We start from the raw sequence: 16,470 nt of genomic DNA, 5'->3' as shown, positions 1-16,470 counted from the left end.
CTGCCTGGATCGCTGTGTCTCACAGGCTCAAAAAAACAAAACCACAGAAGTTGTGATAACCATCATGCTGTCCCAGTCACAAGTGTTCCCTGGGCCAACAAACAGGAAGAAAGAGGAAAAGGTCCACCAAGGAAGAGACTTAATGCAAAGAACCATTCCACATGGGTGGGAACCAGGTGGCAATTGAGCAGACCGCAAATTTTTATTTTCAATGTAGCTAGCTAGGTATAACTACATTTCTGCTATATAAAAAACAAGCCAAAAGGTAAAACAAGAGAGGCTTTGAGGACAGTTGTGCTCTGGGCATGCAACATCTTCAGAAATTAAAGAACACGCACGACATTTTTCGTAGCGACAATGATCTTTGTAGTAATGAAACAATGATGACACAAGTATGATCCCGGAACCACTCGGCAAGCTAACTCATTGGGACTCAACGCGAGGTCAGCTTCAAAACCCACTGCCATCTGACTGGCAAGTGGCTGAGCGGCTGAGCTAAAGGCAACTTTAATCACTTTCATCCTTCGGACACCCCCTCTGCTGTTACTCCAGCCGTCAACTAGCTGCCATCACGTCAACATCACAGTCATTACCAGACTTTAGCTGTACCCTTTTTAATTTTTTGTTAAAAATGTCATAAAGACACAATGAATACAAGTACTGCAGTTACATCAATACAAAAAAAGCAATACAAATTAAGCAGCTGAATACAAAAATACATTGAAATACATGAACACCACAATGTAACTTATATCACTAATCAGAATTGTGTATGCGTGAAAAAATTAAATAAAAACCTTTTTTGTATTAGACAACTTAGGTATTCTCCACTTTTAACAGTAACTTTCTTCTAGTTATGTACTTCACAATTTCTTCTATATACAGCATAGAATAAAATACTTTTAAAAGATATGACATTTTTACTCCTCAATATGTGATATAGGTCTCTTTTACACTAAGAATATTGACTGCATGAATAAAAACCAATGTCTTACATCGACTGATCTGAAAAGGAGGATCAACATTTTCCTTTTAAATCATTTATGTATACTTCCATTAGTAGGTTTGGCTTGATGCGTCAGACAATCCTTGTCAAACAGTGTCTCTCACAGTAATGTACATAATATTGCTTGTATCTATACAATCATACAAATGTGGCAATCATATCTAAATGTTGTTTATGAAAGAGACAGCTCACACATATACAGGTCTTCAGACTTTCTTAATGACTTATTTACAATGAAAGTGCTTTTATCAGCTCTAACACGATACATGTTTTTTTTTCTTCTACATGTCAATTATTAGTCTCCCTGAAATTGGAAAAAGTATTATATAGAAAATACCACAGCTTTGCAAACACTATAGCATACTGTATAACTGCATGTGGTTCTGAGATTAGCAGCTGAAAAGTGTTGATAATTATAATTTAAAAATAAATAAAGCAAAGAGGTAAACCAGTTACAAAACAGCAGAAAACTGCAATATTCACAACAGTAAAAAGACTTAAAATCAATTGCTAACAAAATGGTGAAGCAGTTGGATCGAAAGTCTTGAAAACATCTTTTAGCGACTTATCATCTGATTCCCCATTTGGATCGTTATCCTGTGTCTGAGTTACCTGTCCAGGCTGTCTAACCTGCCTTGGATCGCTGTACTGCGGTCTGATTAATCCTGATAAAGCTTGGATAGGAAGATTATGCACCGCAGGTGCAGCGCTGGAGTGTTTAGCCTGAGATTTACTGGTGCTATTTGCTTTATCTGAAGTGGCTTCTGCTGATCCTTCTGTATTTTTTTCCACGTTCGAGGCAGGCTTCGGCAGTGACGCATCTTCCGAGAGACTGGGTTCATTTTTGCCAGAATTTTTCAAAATACTTTTTTTCTGGTTCTCTCCATTCTCTCCTGAACTAGCTGGAGCTGTGTCCAACGATGATGAGCTGTGATCTCTCGGATCATACAAGCTAATACCGCTCAGTATCGAGCCCGGAGTTCCCAGCCTGACACCACTCGACGATAACTTGGGCGCGTAGGGAGGCAGAGCATCTGGGTCAGGCTTAGCAGTCGCAGCTTCTGAGGTCTGCGAGGAACTGGCAGCAGATCTGGCAAGGCGGGGATCAAACTTGGAAGGGTGCGAATCCTTTGCAACTCCATGATGCGAATCAGCACTGGACAGTCTGTGGAGCCTGGATCAACGTTTTTTTGTAAGCGAGGATCTCCTAATTTGCTTGAGCTACTGGCGTGCGAATCTGCAGACTGATCCAGATAGCTGCTCCTGCCCACTAAGTTGTTCTTTGCTTTCGCAGCTAGTCTTGGGTCAGCTGGCATCGCATTTGGATGGGGATCGTTTTTCAGATTCCGCAGTTTATTAAGTCTCTGGTCAGCAATGAGTGGAGGAAGAGGTAAATTAATTGAGGAGACGGGGTCAGGCTTAGGCAAAGGTACTGGGAGCAAGTCTTCAGGCGCCCATACAATATGCTTAGCAAAGTTTGGTTTCATCAGGGTAACATCCATTTTAATGTGGCTGAACTGCCTAAGCTGCGATCGGGGATCCCTCAATGTTACACCAGGCAAAGGTTCCAATGGTATCAGAAAAGCTCGTTCTCTCAGTTCTCTTTCTGAGTCCTCTTCATCATCATCCATCCCTTTTTGCTTGACTTTTACACCGGTGTGAGGGTGGTGTAAGTCTAGCTTTGCTCCCCCAAGAGATGAGCTGGCATGACCACCCTCATTAACCTTGTGCATCCTGGGGTCTCGTACAAGCCGGGGGTCCAAGGCTGCAGATTCTGAAGGCTTTCTGGGGGTTGACCTTGGCGAGGCCCTAAGTCTTGGGTCTGCAGCCTGAGGCCCTGCACCTTTGTCTTTTGCCAGCCTCGGATCAGTAGGAATACCAAGCATGTGTTGCTCTGTGGAATGCTGTTGCCGATTCCTGAAGTTTTCACTTTGCTTCTTCAAGGTTTTTAGTATCGATTTAACACTGCTCCCCTCTTCTTCTTCACTACTGGAGTACCAGTTGACATTGTCATCTGAGAAAAGAGGATTCAAGTAAATGATCACTGGGGAATAAAACAGTGCATTTACTCATATAAAGGGGTAACTTCTCAGTAAAATAATGGAACTGAGTAATAATACTAAGGCCTGATATCAAGTCCTCACTCACTGTATTACGACCACCATAATATGACAAAAAAAAAATTAAATAAGGAACTGAAACAAAAATGAATGTAGTTAGCTCAGATACTCCCAAATTCTGCTACATTCTCTCCACATCTCTCTTTCTTGATACTAATTTGGGAAAATAACCTACTTCCAAACAATTATTTCTACTAGTACTTGTAAAAGACAACAACATTTTAAAACTGAGTCTGGATGAAAGTGACCTTGCATTGCGAATAGGTAAAGTAAAACAGCACCTTACAGTTGTCTTAAAAACAGCAAATTCTACATTTGTAATATATCTGCTTCATTACACAGGTAACAGAAGTACTTCCAAAAGCCACAGAAAAGGGTGCAGCAGCAAGCAGGCCAAGGGACAAACATACTCTGTGCTGCTCAAGCTGATCTGCAGATTTACTGTTCTCTATTGGCTATAGCTTACAGAAACACTCAAATTAAACACTGCAAATTTCAGATATTGCAGAGGGAAAAGAAAACTGCTCTAGAGAAACGGAATATGCAAAAAAGATCAAGAGGCACAACTGAATAAACAGAACCTAAGAGGATCTTGCAGTATTGGCAGTTAGAAATAATAACCCTGTTTCAATCAGGGGTTTTAAGAAGCAATTGAGTTATCAGCAAGAGAACCTTTTAAAAGTGCAGACTACATCAAAAATTATCCACTGATCTACAGTTGGCCTAGATGATCTTAGACGTCTTTTCCAACCTAAATGATTCTATGATTCTATCTTTCTACTTCAAACTGAAATGCAGAAACTAAACCTATACTAAAATCCTAGAATAAGCTGGAAAGAAAAGCAAGTACCTTGAGCTGAAAATTTTGAGCTGGTACTTGTGCACTCACAGTAATTATGAACGGCAATATGATGAAAAATTCAAATCAACAGATTTGTTCCAGGATAATATATGGTCAGTAAGTAAACTCTGAACATTAACAAAATTAACTTTACCTTCTTCTTTGCTCATTGCCCTCTGACCCTGGCTGCTGACAGAGTCTCCATCTCTTTGATGCTTTTGACTAAGTCTTACATAAAGGGCTTTCTGCATTGCTGGAAGAAAATCTGGTACATTAATGGATGGTTTATGGCCCATATGACTACTCATGCAGTCTGACTCGCTTCCACCTTGATGAGACTCTTGAGCCATTAGGTGAGCCTGGTGGTCTGTAAATTCTCCATGCCATGTTCCATCTGCAGTACAAAAAAAGATAAACAGTCAGCAGCTACCCCATACAAGCTTTTAGAGCAAAGGCAATAAGACACAAAACACAATCTAGCAAAACTAGCACAACATATTACGCAAATGGAAAGCATCATCTGAAAATGTGCATATGGTGAAGGCATTAAAACAGGTGTGGTTTTCTTTCCAAAATTCTTTCAGCTGCTCAGCTTGCAAGCCATGTTTTAACACTGTACAACTACAAAGCACCACATGAAACAACAATTCTTAAATGTCCTTACCACCAGAGTTATTAGCTGGCTGGAAGTTATGTACAGCTTGATGAGAATAATAATTGTCGTAGAAATCAGCTGGGTTCTGAATAGGCTCGTAATTCATATTTGGTTGCCGTTCACCAGGCATCTGCTGGTACTGTGGCCCTGGAGGACAATGATTATCTCTCGGCATATTCACCATATGTCCTTGAACTCCTGGGCCGCTGTAAGATCCACCAAGACCTGGTGGTGTCAGAGGTGGACCACCTTGCTGTCCTTGCATAGGCATACCAGACTGGTTCTGTGGTCCTAGAAAGCCTGGTGGAACACCCTGCATAGGAGGACTTTGCGGCATTCCTGGGCCTTGAGGCCCTCCACATGGATGATGTCCAGGAGAACCTGGGTGCATTGGCGGTCCATTATGTCCTTGCGACATGCCAGGTCCTGGCCCTGGACTTGAACCTGGATTATACATATGCTGAGAATGGGGGTCATTTCCCTGAAACGGTGGTCTTGGTGGTGATGAGCTGTTGTAAAAGGTTGGTGGCCTGTAGGCAAAAGAAAATTAATAAATCACTTGCAAAAATTTTTCACTTACAAACAGCCTACTAGCTATCTCCTCCCCATCTTCACTCTTACAGATGCCTGTTTCATATATATTTGTTTTCAAGTTGGATAAAAATCTGAAAGCAAAATAATTTTCAAAAAGAATAACTGCGTATGTTACAAATAGCTCATAACACATCACTGAGCTTGTCTACAAGTAGAACTTTTTTTTTTTAAATTAGCACATGCAAAACCGAACATTTTCTGCAACTAAGAGTATTAAACATGTCACAGCCAACAATCTCCATCAGGAGTGTCCACTGTCTTTGGTCAGGAAAGATCTAACCACAAAAAGACTTTAGAAGGAGAATGAACTTTGCTCAGCCTGCAAATGGGGATAGACAAGACAGACACAGAGCCAAAACAAGAGCCAAAGGAGTGGCTTTCTGGAAGGTCAAGGCTCAGTAAGTAATCCTTTTAAGGAAAGCATTAAATAAGTAAATAATTGATAGCCAGTATTTGATGGATCATTATCTTAACAATATACTCAGAAGCGTATACTGACAAAAACTAAGAGAATATTTTACGCACTTATGTAGCCACGTTCTAAGAACTCTAAAGAAAAATCTAAAACCTACTTTTTTCCAATTTTGTGTGCTAAATCCACAGTAGGCTTCACAACAATTTCAAAGAGAGATGGTATTTTCTTATATTCTCCTGAAGGATCTTGATAATTTTCTATATCAGACTCAGAAAACGGATATTGCTCTGGTGGGGTTGGCAGAAGCCCAACACCTGGTGGTGGCTTAGGGAGAGGAACTATGCCACGCTTTCTGAGTTCCTCCAGTTCTTTCTCATCTTCATTTTGTGGTTCCTCTTCATTATTCAAAACCTAGAATGAAGCAATATAGCAAAGAGTCCATTATTTTTACAGTATATGCAATTCAGTTTAGTCTTGCATTTTCCATTGAAATGTAATTACCTGCTGCAGTACTAGTATATATTGGCATCAAACTCAGGAAAATTAGAAATCTATTATTATTTGTTCCATAGGACACCAATTCACATCCAAGAAGAAAATTATTACTGTAGACAGCAAAGGACAATTTTACAGAGGTCCATTTCCCTCAAAGAGAAATTTTAAATGACAGAAATGGAATGACATTCTAAAATTCATAATGCTTTTAGAGTTAAACCCATGTCACTTTTCTTTTAAGACCTCTTGTATAGTAACTGGGGGGAGTTGTGAATATCCTACTTAACACAAAGGTCAGAATTTCATGAATCATTCAGAGGAGGCAACTCATTCCTTTCTCCACCCTGAGTTCAGAAGTCAGATGATATCTAACTTCAAGACAACCAAAGCTACGCTTCTTGTTATGGAGCACATGGAGACTTCCACAGAAAGGGAGTCCAAAAGTCCATGGGCAGAAAAAGCTGTGAAAATGAGTGAGTCAGATATGACTGAAAAATAATGGATGGCAAGGGGAATTTGATGTATGGAACCGAGTCACAGACTTGCAGCGCTGAAGAGCAACAGGGAATTTTAGCGTCGTTAGAGTTTAACACCAAAGCCCCATGGAAATTTCTAGCAGCACCCTCCATTCTTTTGGGGGAAACTCACGTTCAGACTACAAATTGCTCACCTTATCCAACAACTCTTTTGTTTCTGCAGTCAGGGGAGCATGAGAAAATTTGCACTTATCTCCTTGATAGCATTTTGCTCCTGTATGGTAAAACTTGCAAGGGAATTCATGTAAGCAAAATGTTAAGGATTCCTAACAACGGCTGATTGCTAGTTTGCACTGTTTGGCAAGTTTATTAAATTCAACTGTCAGCTACCCTTCAATTTTTCCCAAATACTTTATCTTTCCACAGCAGCATCTTAACAATTTTGAAAGCTAATAACCAACTTACCTCTTAGTTTCACTTAGCGTTCTACTAATAATTACATTACCGTAGCTTGAACATTATTTCTGACGAGATACTAAGACTGTGATTAAAAAGATCAGGGTACCAGTTCCAAATAAAAATAAAAATAAAATAAAATAAATAAATAAAAAGAACAAATCAGGGTTTAAAAAGTACATGGATATCAGGATTTTAAAAGGGTAAGGATAAAAGCATGTAACATGTTTTTTTATCTTCTAAGACATTAAACATCTTCCTAAACTAAACAAAACCAGTAATTTCATACATATTTTCTCCTCCTACTGGAGTAGAAAAATTATCTTCCTCTAGTAAATCCATACATACTTTTGTATAGTCTCTTAAGAAAAGACATAGCCACCCTTTAAACTCATTTACATGAATTAGGAGTAAATATCAACAGTCAGTTTGACTCAAGTTTTTTTTTTTTTTTAAGGATATTGTGCAAGTAAATGCAGTTCTCTCCTTTGGTGCAGTAACCCTGTATGTAAAACTTGCAGATTTCCTTTTTCTTTTCTATCTCTGCATCATGATCAAATTTACACTGCTCTCCCTATAAATAAGAAAAGAGGAGAAATACATTATAAACCTGAAATGCTGAGTAATTCCATTTTACGTTTAAAGAAAAGCATACTCCTTAGCTGAATTTCAACTTTTTATCATTACTAACACAGCATTATAAGTACGTTCCTATTAATAACGGGGGGGAGGGGGGGGGGGGGCAGGGGGCTTAGACATAGAAAAAGAATTCCTGAATTTAGGTTCAAAAGAATATATGCAATGGTTAAAGAAAACAAGCTGGTCTTATGGCACCAGTTCTCTTCTCTGTTTCTGCTTAGCAATTAACATTAAAAAGACATTTAAACAAATATTTAAATATTTTACATACAAACTATTGTGCACTTAATCAGAAAATTTGATTCTCTTTTAACATCATGTGGTAGAACCAAAAGAAGTCCAAAGTATTAAACTACTCCATGTAAGAAAAATGGAGTCCAATCAACATCAAGTTGTCAACCATGTCATGCTATACATCAGGATTTAGTTGCTGGAGAAGTTATTTTTCTACTTCCTTGTAATTATTCTCAGGAAAAATACATTAAATGCTCTTTCAACTACTGGTTTTACAACTGAAGGTGGCAGCAAATCCTCATCTTACATACTAAATATAACTAAGCATAACATACTAAAATATATAAAGCCAGCAAAAAATGCATTCCTTTCAATTTGCCCCCTTGGTTTAGGCAGAAAAGCACACTAATTTTCACCCTCACTTTCACCACCTGAAAAAGAAACAATGTTCTATCATGAAACACACAGAGGAACTGAATATAAATGGCGCACTCACTTATTTGAGAAGGATGGAGTTTTTCTCAAATGTATTTTCTAACTGACTGAACTATTCTGACATCAGAGGATTCAACTTCACAGCAGCATTAGCTTCAAAATGAAGCAACAGCAATTTTTTAATGCAATAACAGACTGTCTTACTAGGGCTTTTGCTTGCCAGCTGACTGCTCTGAATAGTATTCTCTTCCTTCTGTTGCCTTCCACTTGCTGGCTGAATGAAGATGACTTCAGTTCTTTGGTAGGGGAACTATTACTACAACCCCACTTTTTACTTTAGAGAGAGAAATAATTCAGCATAATTAAGCAATTCCTTCAATGTTTCAAAATTCTAGTACCATAAAACAGAGAAATGATCTAATACTTTCAGAAATCTTTGCCCATCTACAGATTCCACACGTAAGATTTGTTACAGATTTACATGACACATTGTCAGTCTAAGTTTATAATACTATCACAGAGGTTTTTACTGTAAATACACCAATTAGCAAACAACCATTTTTAATAGAATTGGTTATAAACGTAGAAGTGTAACAGAGAGAATATTTTTCCACAAAATTTTCTGTTGGCATTTATCTATAAATATGTCAAACATAAGAAGTAAAAACACTGTGTTTCAACCCGTCAGTTTTTCTTACATCAGCTAAGTAAAACAAAACAAAACAAAAATCTTCTCCCTTTCCTCACACCAAAGAAGTATACCGACAGACATGGTGCATATTTACCTTAATACATCTCCCTTCAAGGAAATATTTACAAATTTGTTTGCCTTTGTGTTCCACTGTATGCTGATTTATGAATTCCTGACTCATGTTAACCCATTTCTTCACTGGTTTGCCATCCTGTAAGGAAAATGAACATCCTGCTGACGCTTACTTATTAAGTGCTGCTGCAACAGTATTAGAGCATATTTAGTGCAGTAGTTACCCCCAAAATGTGATTAACTACACCACGATTAGGTTCTTAATATTATACCCACAGATCAAAATAAAGGTAAACACACACACTTATACATAAGAAAACTTAGCTGCTTTAATGCTATGTTTGCTATAAATGCAATCAAATCAGAAACTTCTCACACTACAACAGATGTTCTGTCCATTCAGTGAACTTATTTACCTCTCACATTTCATTTGGTAATACTCAAAGGCAGGGCTGGCTCACAGGCACCCAGTAAGCCCGCTCCCACCTCCCTGATTGAGGGCACCTCTGCACATGGGCTTTGGTAACTACCCCTGTGACATGCCACCACCTCTGCAAGCCTTAATGTAAAATAACATTCAGTTGCAAAAGAGACCAAACAAAACATTTCTTAGTTTTTCCTTGAACTATGCAGTGCTAGCAGCTTGTTGGCCACCAGGAGTCAGCCTTTAAACCTCATCAGTCAGCTTGGTAAGCACATTGATTAATGGCTGAGCATTTTCACCCTACAGAGAGAGATGAGAAAGACAACACCCTGTTCCAGCACCAGGTACCCTGGCCAGAATGCCTCCCTCAGGGTCCACCTTTTTGTGGTTTTTCTGTTCTCTACCCAAACTGCACTGCACTTTGTGACAGAGCTGCTTCCCCATGTGATGAGTGGGGAGACTTGAGGCACGTGGGTAGGAATGGCGATTCACCAGTGCTTCTGGGAAGACAGCAGCAGAGGGGACTGAGCAGCAGCACTGGTGGTGCATGAGCTCTTGCTGCTGAGAAAATCCCGAACCATCAACCACCTCATCTTTGCATTTCCTTCACAAATCTACTTATCACCCCATGTTACCACCATGCGTGGTGTTCAGTTCAAACAAATTTATTTTCTGTTTTTACAATTTTAAAAAATTTGTACGTGAATATAGTAGTAATGCCTGTAGCAGAGTCAGAAGCTGAACAATCATCCAGATATCCAGGCTACCACCTCAGCTACAAAGCTATATTTAGTCTAACCTTCCCCTCTACCTGCTTCTCACGTGATTTTTATGCCTTATTTGCAATGATAGGTGGTCGCCTACTGATCTGCCAATAGAGGGCAATTAAGCTTTTCCAATTTCTGATTTCCACAGAAATGAACAGGGATCTGACTGCTGAGTAGGAACTTCTGAAATGGAATGGATGTGGTTCTTCATGACAATCAAACCAAAAACATGAGCATCAGCACACCCTGTGTCTGCACTCAGTTTGCTTGGCAAATTAAGCAATGTCACAAAACATTAACACTAAGAATGATTAGCGGATTTTATTGATGTTGAGAAGCAATGTCTTGAACATTGCTTCGAGCTAGGAACACCACTCCTGGATCAGTGGAGATTCCATCTCTACTCGGAACACATTAAATCCAGAGAAATCTCAGCTGCCCCAAACAAAGAAGTTCTGAATCCAGTACTTGATCCTCTTCAAGATTAATTCAAATACCAAATGAAAACAATGCCCCAAGCCTTTCTGAGAGCACTGAAAGCCAGTTACCATCCCACACCTCAAGCACTTGAAACAACAGCTCGAGGAAGGTTGAAATGCTCCAGTTGTGTCACTGAGAGTCCCAGGGACGCAGCTGCATGGCAGAAGAATCTCATCAGTCACCCCACCACACAACTCGGCATCTGTGTGGCAGAATTCATAATTTCGCTGCAGCCAGGAGCCCAGCTTTTTGTTCTCTGTCTCCTAGCCCTGCTGGGGCCTGCCTGCAGCTGCCTCCTCGTCTCCACCCTTCCCCACAGCTTGGAGACAGAGCTGGATGACAGGGCATGTTCGGCAGCACCAGGAGGGAGGAGTCCTACGAACAAGCATCGTCCTAACAGATCAAATGGCTGCCCTTCACCCTACCACATACAGGGCAGGGAAAGGAAAATCTGATCTGGACCACCCAGGAGTCCCCGAGAGCTGGGCCATCTGCAGAGCACAGAGATAAATTACCATGGCTGAACTACGCATTACTGCATCAGCTAGAAGCCAGCCACATGCATTCTTCAGTGCAGGAGGGAGGAGAGCCGCAGATATTTTAGGGAGATAGATAAACTACCATTGCCTCAGAATCTGATCTCAATGTGCTGTATACATTTAAATGGGATTTTGCTTAAACGATGTTTTTCAGCCATAGATGGATTTGATTCTTTAATCAGTAATTTTGTATTTTTTTTTTCATTTAGATAGTTGAAGATTGGTGTGACAAATTTATTAATACCGTGGCAATATCAAACACCAAGTTTTCCTCTAATTCCTATAACAATAATTGGTAATTCCTGTAATAAATAATTACTAAACGAAAACCAAGGTCATATATATTTCCATTTCCACCATCATAGCTCTGGAAAGAAGCAGAATCCTTCATGATTCAGAAGAAAATTAGCAAAACATTTGAAGGCAGCCAGTTTCTCCACTGAAAAAACTGAGGTGAATTGGTAGTAGCAAAATGTCATCTTTTAGAAACAGTTAACATGGAAGCTCATATGCCGTTCAAAATCAAAGCTCATAAACCACTTCTGTTAGTTTTTCTTATTTCCAAGAAAAACAAGAAAACGATCTATTAGTTTAAGTTATCAACTGTACTTTGTACATCAAGTGCAGGAAAATTCTAGTAAGGGAACTGACTTTTATAGAGAAGAGAACAAAAAGTGAAAAAACATGTACTTTTAAATAGTCTTCTGTTAAAACAAGATGTCCAGTCATTTGAAACAACTGCATTAGAAATTCAACTTTAATTCCACATACCTCATGGAAGCCATCAGATCCTTTATTGCCTCTTCCCCTTCCACGATCTTTACGCTTCAATTTCTTCTGCATTCCACGCCCTCGACCAACATTGTAATTATTACCTCTTTGAGAAATACCTGAAAAACAGCAATGACCTTTTTAAATTACCTCAGAAAGTACAGACAGTTACCTAGCGACAACAAATGCAGACAAATATAAAGCTGAATATCTATCTTTTTGCAGTCTGAATTCCCAAATAGTGTCTTGAATCATGACTTGGCAAGTAGAACTACACCAACCAGTTATAATTCTATGCAACTGCCTGCTCTTTGAAAAGCTCTTCAAATCAATAGCAGACTGATAAACTGAATATAAAATTAATCTCATTCAAAGCAGCTTCTCACAATTAGAAGTGCAAACACGTGACTTCTAACTAGCCCAAACACTTAAAATATTTGTGTGCTATTTGGGCACTTTCTGAACACAGAACTAACCAGTACAGTTGGCACCCAGGTGCACACATATGCATCACAACATCCAAGAAACTAGAGATCATAACCTAAGAAATATAACAGAACAACTTTGAATGCAATAATATTTAATGACAACTGTTTAGAAGCCTCAAGGCAGTACTTTTATAGCTATCAGCATGCCAGTAGTCATAGCCTCAGCTAAAAACATGGAGACATCTGCTTTCTCATTAACTTAAAACCAAAGAAAAACAAAGCTCTGCAGACATCATCACATCTGCTTCAGGTGGCAGCCACCCCACAACAGCAAGGCTGATTCCAGGTGACTTGCAGACAGAGATCTTGAAGCAGCATTACCAAACAGCACATGAAAAACACTTTTGTCTCAGCTAAGTAGAGTCTAACAATCTTTTGCCAATTTATTTTGTTCTGAACCAAAATAGAACACAAAAGATCACCCCAGTAGTAAATGAAAGAAAGCTTACTAGCTTTGTGTAACACCGCATTTTCTTGAGAACTAGTCAGATAGTCATGTCATACAATACCCTGCTCAAATTTTGTGTGGCAGACAAACCTTTAGCCGCAGTTAAAGGGAGACAATTTTGCAAACTGACTGAATCAACAGTTTCTGAAATATGAACTTTGATGCCAACCTTTTATCTCATAGAAAAAGCAAAGAGAATAAGTGAAGTATTTCTAGATGACAGATCAGGATACCTCTAAAAACGGTATGCACTGTCTCCCTTGTCTAACCTTCCACACCCTAAGACAACAGGTAGTAATATAAGAAGATGGGGGAAGTCAGAAGTCCCTTCGTAACACAGAAACCAGAGATGTAAGCTGGCTTAATGAGTTGCACTGCCAAGTTAAGGAAATGATCACACACCAAATGAAAGGTGCAAGCAAGAATGCTTGCATAACTAAGTTTGTGTAACTAGGGCATGAAAAAAGGGCAGCAGGACTCTTTCAGAATACTTTTTCATCAAAATTTGTATCAGTCCAGCTTTGAATGAAAGAAAAGTTGTGAAAATAAAAACAAAAGGATCTTAGCATACTTACAGGGCAAGCTGATAAATGTATTCAGGCACCTATCAAAATTTCTAGGTACTTTACATAATTTTATATACATCCATACACACACATACACACAAACACATGGCCTAAACTGGGTATTGGAATTCACCTAATACATACTCCTTCCCCTCCCCTGCATCAAGTCCCATTTCAGACTTTCATGAAATGCCCCAGAAAGACACTTTACAGCCCTATGATTCCTTAGTCAGTTACATAATCAAGAGCGTGTGGTGTTTTTTTTTGTTTGTTTGTTTTTGGGAGGTAAGGTTTTATTTATTTATTTACTACATATACAATACCCAACATTCGATCTTTTCATCAATAAATGCAACAATGCAACCATATGATATTCTTCCTTCCCAATAAACAACGTACCATTACGGATGAGAGGCTGCTACCTCACAAGAAAGCCACTGCTTGCAGCTCTCTTCATTCAGCTCTAAACACAAACATCCTGAAATGGTGCATGATACAACTGCTACTGTCATCCATTACTACAGCTAACAATTCAAATTATCTTACCTTTCTGGATCCCTTTCATCCCCTGTTTTTTCACTGGTTCTTTCGGAAATGGAGGTCCTAAATCACTACTGGAGGTCTCTTTAGCTTGCCTGTATTGTTTAAGCTGATCGGCAAAATCTTCATCTTTTTCTTCATCGTTATAATTACCAAAGTTTTCATCACTGTAATGACTATAGTCATCATACTCCTTACTTTTTACATTTTTTTTATGTTGCATTTTCTGTGAACTCATGTAATTTCCTGATACGTGTCCATGCTGTATGAAAGGGATTGTATTGTTTAGAAGCAACTCAATATTTCAAACACCACCCCTCCAAACTGCTCTACAAAACCAATTGTTTTTAGTCTTATTGTCATGCTGTCTACAGATCTGCATAAACAAGCATTAATAATAAACAATAAAAATCAGTTATTCAGTAGAAATTAATACGTTTCACTCTGAGTTCATCAAAATAGGGAAAAAAAAGTGTTGTTTTTTTTTTAAACAAAAGAACAGCATCAGGATTTATACTCCAGAAAGCTTCTCAGAGAGGCTGACAAAGAATTTTAATGTACGCAGTCCTAAGCATTCTAAGTACTACTTCTAGTCTGTAAAGATGTTCTTCTAAAAACATAAAGATGTTCTTCTAAAAAATAAATTACTGATTAGAACATGTTCAAATCACATAAAAATATATTCAGATCCTTCACAGTTGAGCTTAGATCACATATATAAGAATGCATAGTGGCATTCCTATGTTTAGATAATTACTTTAACTATGTTACAATAGGCAACATAATACGCAAACAATTTTAAATATAAGACTTTCACACTTAGTTGGGAGACTTTGTACTGATACTGCATGTCAACAAGATTCTTTAATGCTTGTTTTGCTGAAATTTGAGAATTTACTGGACATTTGTCAAGAAGCAAAGCTGATTAACTTGTGGAGTCTGCAACTGAGCTGCTTCTTGAAACTCAGGCTACTTCGGTGTACAATGTTCAACAGTTTGAAGAGTATCCATTCAGGGAAAGTCAGCAGGACTGAAACAAGAATCCTATGTTTACATTAATAACAGAGTTCTCTCTTAGTAACACCAGGCAGAATTAAAATTTAACTTGCTATATCCAATTTCTGAAAGGTTAATTAGAACTATGATTAAAATAAAATCTTTCCCTCATGATCTCCATATCCTGATAATCTTGGACACAGATGATGCAATCTGCCCTGTCTCTGACAGTCAGGATAAAATATTTCTTTTGACCCTTCCTAAGCCAGCACTGTCCCTTCTCCAGTTTCTGCAGACAAGATCTTCAGTTCACTAATAAATCAGGCTGGCTTAGAGGTTTCTGGAATGGTTTCAGGATAAAAGGAAAGTCTCCTCTCCTCCAAAGTAATACAGTTCCAACAAGCCTCTAACTACTCTATCTCACCTTTAGAGAATGGCATTCTATTTCACCCAGTGGTCTCAGTAGGGCTATTGAGCTGCACAGACTGAGAAAAGCCAGGACAAATTGAGCTATCAGAAAGCAGCAGCAACTCTAGATATTTAAAGGTCACTTTTCAAGAGTTGTTTCCTTAGTACTGTCTAAATCCGAGGTAGGCAATAGTAAAGATATCTTAATAATCACCTGATAGAAGAAAAATAGCATAAATCTTGTTTACAACACCTACGCTCATGCTACAGATAACACTTTACATTTGGAAATCTACCCAAAGGAGATGAGAACTATACGTACTTCCTGAAATCTGTGAGAACAGGCTCTGTGATCAAGTCAACCTTTGAAAAACACATTTTTAAAATTGCACCCAAATAAATACATGGGAAATCAAGTTTAAAAAAATTACTACCTGACTGAATGAAGAATCGTAATCTCTGTATGAAGAACTGCTACTCTTTTTATGTGATCTTTCTGTACGTTCAATATCAGAGTCATGGCTGTAGTCTGAACTGTCATCACTGGAAGGGGAGTTATGCTGGAGAAAAAAAGAAACAGAAGAAAATAGCTCCTTAAAATGCTGTTACATAATTTACTATGTAACTGCTTTGCTGCATGTGAACTTAAACAGACCCCTAGCCCAAAATATGGCAGTATTTTCTTAACTCTAACAAACCTCCACCTCTGGGGGGAGACCAAAGAACGCACAGTTTGACGACCCACTCTTTATCAGAGAAAGAGATTTGATCCAATGAGGCTTTTGAATGAAAACCTTGAGGGTTATCTGGTTACTCTAGGTTCTATCAGTTTCCCAAGGGTTTCTCTCTCTGAGACCTACTTCTTTGCAACATAGCAGAGATGCTGCTGGAAGGCTAAAAAATCTGGGAGCCAT

The 16,470-nt window shown here is 38.7% G+C and overlaps 1 protein-coding gene across 1 annotated transcript in view; it reads right to left on the bottom strand.

The window, feature by feature from the left end:
- Positions 1–356: 356 nt before the first annotated feature.
- The window catches only part of ZC3H6 (zinc finger CCCH-type containing 6), a 31,230-nt gene continuing 15,116 nt past the window's right edge, over positions 357–16,470 (bottom strand). The window contains 11 exon segments of the mRNA XM_035565387.2: positions 357–2,181; positions 2,184–3,020; positions 4,122–4,361; positions 4,632–5,152; positions 5,789–6,042; positions 6,797–6,906; positions 7,521–7,632; positions 9,152–9,268; positions 12,111–12,229; positions 14,159–14,414; positions 15,991–16,116. Of these exon segments, the coding sequence (XP_035421280.1) occupies positions 1,517–2,181; positions 2,184–3,020; positions 4,122–4,361; positions 4,632–5,152; positions 5,789–6,042; positions 6,797–6,906; positions 7,521–7,632; positions 9,152–9,268; positions 12,111–12,229; positions 14,159–14,414; positions 15,991–16,116 (3,357 nt within the window). The 3' untranslated portion in view covers positions 357–1,516.

This window comes from Cygnus atratus, chromosome 3, assembly GCF_013377495.2.
Source record: "Cygnus atratus isolate AKBS03 ecotype Queensland, Australia chromosome 3, CAtr_DNAZoo_HiC_assembly, whole genome shotgun sequence".
Taxonomy (NCBI): domain Eukaryota; kingdom Metazoa; phylum Chordata; class Aves; order Anseriformes; family Anatidae; genus Cygnus; species Cygnus atratus.
Note: the sequence above shows the minus strand (reverse complement) of the source record. Positions and strands in the feature narration are given on the sequence as shown.